This window comes from Lycium barbarum, chromosome 4 (genome assembly GCF_019175385.1).
Source record: "Lycium barbarum isolate Lr01 chromosome 4, ASM1917538v2, whole genome shotgun sequence".
Taxonomy (NCBI): Eukaryota; Viridiplantae; Streptophyta; class Magnoliopsida; order Solanales; family Solanaceae; genus Lycium; species Lycium barbarum.
Window position 1 is genome coordinate 24,478,805 of NC_083340.1, and position 7,501 is coordinate 24,486,305.

Here is a 7,501-nt window from a genome sequence, read left to right on the forward strand (position 1 = left end):
TTGCTTTAAACTTAATGGGTCTGGACTGTTTTTTTTTTCTGGGTAATGTATTAAATTTTGGTGCGCGTTCGGTTTTTCGGTTCGGTTTTATCAAACTTCGGTTCGGCTATTTCAGTTTCGGTTTTTTTACGGTGGACACCAAACACCGAACCATACTAGTTCGGTTCGGTTCGGTTTGTTGAAGTTTCGGTTCGGTTCGGTTTGGTTTTTTGATTTTCGATATTTATGACCAGCCCTAATTAAATTCAACAATAAAACAAAGTAGGGGGTATATTTTGGCCCTTTTCCGGATAAAAAATGACCTTAAGAGCTAAAAAACATCATCACAACCCAAAAGGGGAAAAACTAAACGAAACGTTGGAAAATACATTTTTTTCACACAATAAACGCATGGCTGGGATAGATATAAAGATGCACTTAAACTGATCCATCAGTTGATGGATGGCTTGGTGGCAGAGTTGACGGAGCTAAAACTTGTGTTGCCGGTGGATGATTTGAACTCTTGTTCAACCCCAACATTCTGTGCATTTTCACCGTCAATGCGTGTTAAGACTGGCATTGAACTTGAGCTGCTTGCTCGTTTATACATCGCATTCTGAGTTGTCGTTAAGCGTCTCCTCTTGTTCATTGGGCTTTCCTCCTTCTCCATCTCTTGCAAAGATTTCACCTCAAGCAAATTCACGAATGACTTTGATTTTCCAGTATAGAAACCTGATAATCCTCGCCTATAAACAATAAAAGAAAAATGTAAAACATCATAAACACCAAAAAAATATATGAGAAAAGTTAGACTTCTTCGTTAAAAATATTTTTATTATATATAAAAGTTAATTGAATCTCCTAGATTTCTTTTATCTAGTCTGGAGCCAACCTTGTGTAGCTAGTCTTTTACAAGATAGAACGGACTTGACTGAGAACAAAAGATTTGATGGGAAGGACACAAAGTGACACAAGTAATATTTTCAATTTAGAAAAATAAGGTTAAAGTTAATTTCGCGATAGAACTACTACAAAATCCCGTTGATCAAATTCTTGTCTCTGTCATTGAATGTTCAAAATTAGATTAAAAAACAAATTAAAAGAAGACATATGTAATTAGTGACTGAAAAATAAAAAAAAATAAAAAAAGGGATTTAGGGAAATTAAAGAGGTACAAAAAACTGACTTAAAAGGAAGGGCAGCTTCCAAAGCTGTCAAAGAATTGAGGGCTCCTTCATCAAGTTCATTCTTGCTTACTGCTTCCTCGCCGGCTTCTTCATCTCCTCCAATTACTCCATTACTTAACTTACCAATGGAAGAAGATAAAGAATTATCAGAATCACTCTTAACTACACTTTTCATTTCATCATCATGTTGATCGACAACAACACCATTTTCTTGAGCAAGAAAAGCATTCTTTTCTGGAACAGAAGACATGGTTGATGATAAAAAAAAGACTTATGTTCTTTTTCTCTTTAACGTTTTTTTTGTGTGTGTAATAATGTCTGAATGAAATAGGATTATATAATACATGAATGAGGTTTGGTTTTTGGCGTTTTTAGGGATGAAGCGGGGTGGGGTGGGTCGTTGGGATAGAGTGGTGGTGAAATTGAGTAAGTGTTGAGATTATAGAGACACAAGACAAATTACAAAAAAAAGAAGAGATAGCATTTAAAGTCAATTTACTCTTGACCTAAAAAGGAAAGAAAATAAAATGGGAGTTCACATAACGCCATAGAAAGATCGTCGTGTTCTATATATCTATATGTGTATGTATAGTTAAAGGTCATGAATATATGGGTGGGTGGTCGCCGGGAAGGAAGTGTGAAGATAGAATAGATCTGACACGTTGCATGAGACCGTTTCACACTAAACATACCCCCATACACTCCAAAATAAAGGAAAGAATGAAAGTAAATGAAAAAGGTCATTAACTTTAACTACTTCACTTAGATTTCTCTTTTAATATTATTGGATAAATTAGTGTTATCTCAAAAGAGAATGTCCATCAATTAGTAAAATTCTTTCTAATATAATTTTATATATCTACTTATTATTTAGTAAATTATTTATCTATATTTAATGCAGTCAAGCTAGCCGCTACTGGTTGTCAAAAGAAATCTAGCAGTTACTATATAGTTGTCAAAAAAGAATGTAGCCGTTGCTCGTTGTCAAAAAGAAAAAAACTAGCCATTATCAGTTATCAAAACAAATCTACCCGTTACCATTTTTTAAAAAAAAAAAAAATAGTCGTTACTGAACGTTAACTAGCCGTTAGCTTTATAAAATAATATTCGTTAGCTAGTCATTGGAGGAACACTTATATATGCACTACTTTGGTTAACACAAATAGAGATAAGTTTTTGTATGTGCTCCCTTCTTTCCACCAGGTTTAATCAAACAACCGATAAAGAACCCATTGTATGGCATCGATACTTGTACAAGTGCTCGTCACCTCACGAGTGCGGAACCCTTTACCCTTACCCCTAATTAGTATTTACTTATGAGAATATCCTTCAAGTTTAGAAAGTGTCAACTTGCCTTAGCTTCGACGTACCGAGCTCACAAAATGGACATGCCCTTCCTCAACGCGTCAAAACAATCTCAAATTGTTCAAATATGAATTCTACGTAAGTGTACGTGTCTATAGACACCTATATTGGCATATAATTAAGTCGGTCAAAAAGTCAACCTAAACGTCAACCCCGAGCCCCTGAAGTCGAATTTGGAATTTGATTGTAAAATCAATTTACCCATAGCCCGTAGGTTCTAAATCCCGAAATCACCCAATTTCATCCACAAATCGATACCCAAATAGAGGATTTTAATTTTCATAAGTTCTAGGGCTAAAATCTTATTTTCTTCAACCCAAACACGGATAAAAAAACTAATTGAACTAAAGATTCATGGGGAAATACCAAAATTAAGGATAGAATCTTGCCCCTAAAAATGAGAAGATTTCCTCCAAAGTCGCCCAAATCCGAGACCAATTTCTCCCAAAGTTGATCTATTAATTGTCAAGTCAATCTGTGGGTTTTTAATTCTGCCTAGATACCGGGACCATCATACCGATCGCGGAGATTTAGCTCTCGGATCCTTCGCAAACGCGATGTACTTTTCTCCCCCTCTCTCTACATATCGCAACTCCTTCTACGCAATTGTGGTGACCTAACCCTGGACCTTCATGAACGCAGGACTCCCCCTCTGTGACCGATGAACAAATACCTATCACCAGAAACCAGAAAATTCTGGTGCCTTTCGGTTTTCATTTTACTGTTTGAAATCCACTCGAACTCCTCAAAATACAAACCAAATATGGGTTTCACTCCAAAAACACCCTACAAATCCACTAGAAAGCTCAAAACATTAATATGGGATCATCTAATCATATTTTTTACCGTGGTCAATGTTGACACCTAATTTTTGACCTCCCATAATTTATTTTAATTGCTCAAAGTGCCTGAATATTAAATGGTGAGATAATTTATTTTTTTTAGTAAAAACAATATGATTTTATAGCCAATGCATATAATGTTTTACCTTTAGTGTTTGGTAAAATGATTTCTATAATAAATCTTTTGGAAATTATTTCACAATAACTAATAAGGCATTTTACTAAAAATAGTGTGGAGTAGCTATTTATTAAATTATGCAAATATCATAATTTTAATCAGTAAATATTTACCCCCATTTTTAGTTCAAGGAAATTGAATAATTTAAATAAATAATCATTTTTACCCCCCAAAATTTTGATTCTCTGCATAATCAATTTATGTAGGAAATTCTCAAATTAGTTATAATTGATTTTAAATAAATTAATTATGGTTATATATGTAAATTGCCTATTATGTGTTTAATGAAGGCTACAATTGAAATAATCAATTAGATTAGCCAAATGGGGCCACAATTGAAAATAGCAAATTCAATTAAGGCCATCCCTGTAAATTTAATATTTTGTGAAAACTAGCCATGTTTTTAAATTAATTATTTGTTTAGTTTCAATTTAATAGGAAAACAATTTCTTTAATTGTCTTTTTTTACGTACCCATTGATTTTTTTCGCATTATTACATGCATATATATATATATATATATATATATATAGATGTATTACATCTATATATATGTAAAATATATACACATATGATATATATATATATATATATATATATATATATATATATATATATATATATAAAACAATTTGGGCTGCCCATTTTTTTTTTAAAATGGACCGAGTCCAGCCCAACAGGGCCAGACCCGGCCCAAGTGTTAACTCCTAAAGGGCAAAGCCCTTCCCATTATTCAGATTAGGCAGACGAGCCTTAAGGGCTTGGGAGGGCTTCCTTTGGGGGAAACCCTAGACGCCGCAAGGCCACCTTCTCTCTCATGTCGTCATTCCATCATTTTTGGCAAAGATACAGAGCTGGTAAGGCTTTTACAGGTTTGGTTGGGTCGATTTGAGGCAAAGCATTAATTGCCTCCTCTGATTTTCACCTATCTCTACCCAAACGAGATGTTATCTCGTCCGTATTATCATATTTTTCTCTATTTTGTGAACGTTGAACGTTGATGCTCTGCAAATCTTTAATTGATTTTGATTGTTTGTGATTTTGAACCTCAGGTTGCTATTGGTTCACTAGAAACCACTAATCGACCTTCATTCGTTTTTGCATCTAATCTTAACCCTCCAATGTAGATGTGAAGAGGAAACCCCTACAAAGGGAGTTATCCCACATCGGGTAGGAGAAGGTTTTGAGGTTTTGGGGTTTTCTATTTAAAGGACCCTATTATCTTTGTTGTAAAACAAGTTTTGAATATATTCTGAAAAATATACTCATTAGACTTGAAATACTTAAAGATTTCTTTCAAAAATTTGTTAGAAGTCTTTAAAGGAATTTTCTAAGTCAAGTAAAGAATTTTAAAAGAAAAAAGGGAAGCTCTTCTCTTTGTTCTTGTTTTTTGCCGGGTTCTGTGGCTTGAGTTTGGGGTTTATAGGAGTAAATCTTCAAGTTTGAATCTCGATTAGTGGCTACACTCGCAAAAGGTAACTTCTCTCCCATTTAGCTTGCTTATGAGTATGAAACTGTTAGTATAATTATCCTTTAATGTTGTTTAGGCTTATCATATTTAGCTTAATTTATTTCTCTTGTTTATGTGTTCTGTCATGTGCTTAATGTTTGTTTGGATACTAGCTAAATAATAGTAACTTAGGTTCACTTAGCTTTGGTTGACTGATTTAGATAATATTGGAAACTAGGAGAAACTGTCTAACTTTTTAAACTATGTCAAGTATAGCTTTCAGTGATGAGGTATGTTGCTTGCTAGAGGTTTAAATAAAAAGGGGAGACAAGCTTAGTTAATTCAGATAGGATGAGTTGAAGTTTATTTGATAAGTGTGAAGTTGGTCACCCAGAGTAGAGTTGGATTAATAGTTTATTGATGTTATGGTTTGTATAATAAGGCTTATATGATGAGTTTGCGACAATAATGTTCCTTTTTTTTTCTTTTCCCTGAAAAGATGTCTAGTCCGGTTAATTAGTCTAATGAGAATTCATGTTTGAATTACCTTTCGAGCCTGACAGAATTTGTGTGAGGATAGTATGAGAATGTGCTAGATGATTGTGATAAACTGTGATGGGATATGACTCTATGTAATGAATTAATTGTTTGAGTGTTGGGTAACTTCTATAGCCACAATACCTGTTTGTTGTCTCATCTCTAAAGGAGAAGGGAAAAAGCTTGTGTTATATAAGATATATCTTGACTTTGATTAATTTACCTAGACTGCATTTGAATCATGTTTTATTTAAAAGAAAGGAAGGGAAAATGAATGTGTTTTGAGTAAATATAGGATGTAGAGTTGTTTCTTGGCTAAATAAGTTCACCTAATAATGCAACTGGACCTCATCCTGTTAAGTGTATTAGTTGGAAGAAGTTCACTTTGATCCTGTCTTGATCCAGTTTGCTTCTGTGTGATTTCAAAATGTTTGTGCTAACTTTTTTCTGGGAAATGGCTTAGCTATTTCTTGCCAAGGCTAGATGTTTTCTTTGTGAAGTAGTGTAAAGGTATAAGCTGCTATGCTGAGGTTATTTAAAACAAGTTTTTTATTTTTTTTTTAAATCTGACCATGGATGGGACTAGCCTAGACTGCATATACACTACATATTTTCAAATCTATTGGCATGCTTGCCATTTGGCTTCTAAGTCTGGTAAGTGCAACAATTTGCCTATGGCAGTCCTATGTGTGGCACAACTTTCATGTCACTCTTTAAATTTGGATCTTTGAAAATGTACTAGAAAAGGACATTTCTGCCACTTCATCCTTTGAGTGGATCAGGTTTTGTTAGTATTTCTTTAAGAAGACATGGTGCTTTGAAGGTCTTATTTTGGTCCCTATTGAACTACTTAACTACTTGAGTTCCTAGAGTCTAACTTTGTCCCTTGTGGTCTAAGGATCTAAACTATATGAATCCCTTGTGATATGTACTATGTCATTAAAGTTTTGTCTATTTGAGGTCTGATAAAATGAGCAGATTCCATGTATGACCTTATTTGATTATGTCTCTTCCTAATGGTCTGTTGACATGATTTAAGTATTGAATTAGTGCTGTCTTGAACGGTCACTTGTCTAGATTTTGGAACAGAGGACAACAACATATCTTGATGACTGTTTTCTGTTAAAAAAAAAGGAATAAAAATTGTTGTATTAAAAGGGCTTTGGCTGTACTAAAAACATTAGCTATAACAAGAGATGTAATTTTTTTAAAGGGAGAATGTGGGATAAATACTGCTTATTCATGTGGGATCAAGTGGTTGTCTTTGAAATTCTATGATTTGTTGCTGAACACTGCCTACACTTGGAATATAAACCTAGACTTGGTTTTCTTGAGATTGTTGATCTCCACATAGGGAATTTTGCTTGCTTTTGTTGTCCATTTTGCTAATTGAAGTCTGAGTCTTCATCTCCCTCCCTTCTTCCTTCCTCTACTTCTTTTAGATTCAGTTGGGTTGTTGGATATGAACTTAGTCTTAGGCCCTTATCAGCCTAATTAATTATGATTGTAAATTGATCTTGGCCTGGTATAACTATGTATGCAAACATTCCTTCTCTTGTATATCACTAAGTTTAGCATATAAATAGAGAGGCAAATTAGCACTCGGGAATTAAGCTTAAGCTTTCCCTAATGTCTACCATGCCTGGGATTCATGAAATCCCTTGGATCTTATGTGGCATTAGGATTCAGAAAGTGAAAGTTTTCCTTTTGGTGTTGTTTTAGCATCTCTATAGTTGTGTATATTTGTGGTATATTAAGTGGGAAAGAGTGTATACTTACTCTATAGATAAAAATCTGTGATCTGTTCTATGCTATTTGCACACTTGGGCTTTGTAATGTCAGGCCCATAACCTTGAATACTGGATTTGTTCCTTTTACCTCAGTTCATAAATATTAATATGTGTCTTCCTTATCTAAATTTTCTTTCAAACATAGTGATTTTTTTATATTTGACAAATTGATAT

At 33.9% G+C, this 7,501-nt stretch overlaps 1 protein-coding gene across 1 annotated transcript; it reads right to left on the reverse strand.

Annotated features, from left to right (window-relative positions):
* Window positions 1-270: 270 nt before the first annotated feature.
* On the reverse strand, window positions 271-1,652 carry LOC132638292 (protein OXIDATIVE STRESS 3 LIKE 4-like). Its single transcript, XM_060355234.1, has 2 exons — window positions 1,166-1,652; window positions 271-725 (listed from the first exon to the last, which is right to left on the reverse strand). Exons 1-2 carry the CDS (start codon window positions 1,414-1,416, stop codon window positions 431-433), a joined length of 546 nt encoding a protein of 181 aa, XP_060211217.1. The 5' UTR covers window positions 1,417-1,652; the 3' UTR covers window positions 271-430.
* Between the last annotated feature and the right edge of the window lie 5,849 nt (window positions 1,653-7,501).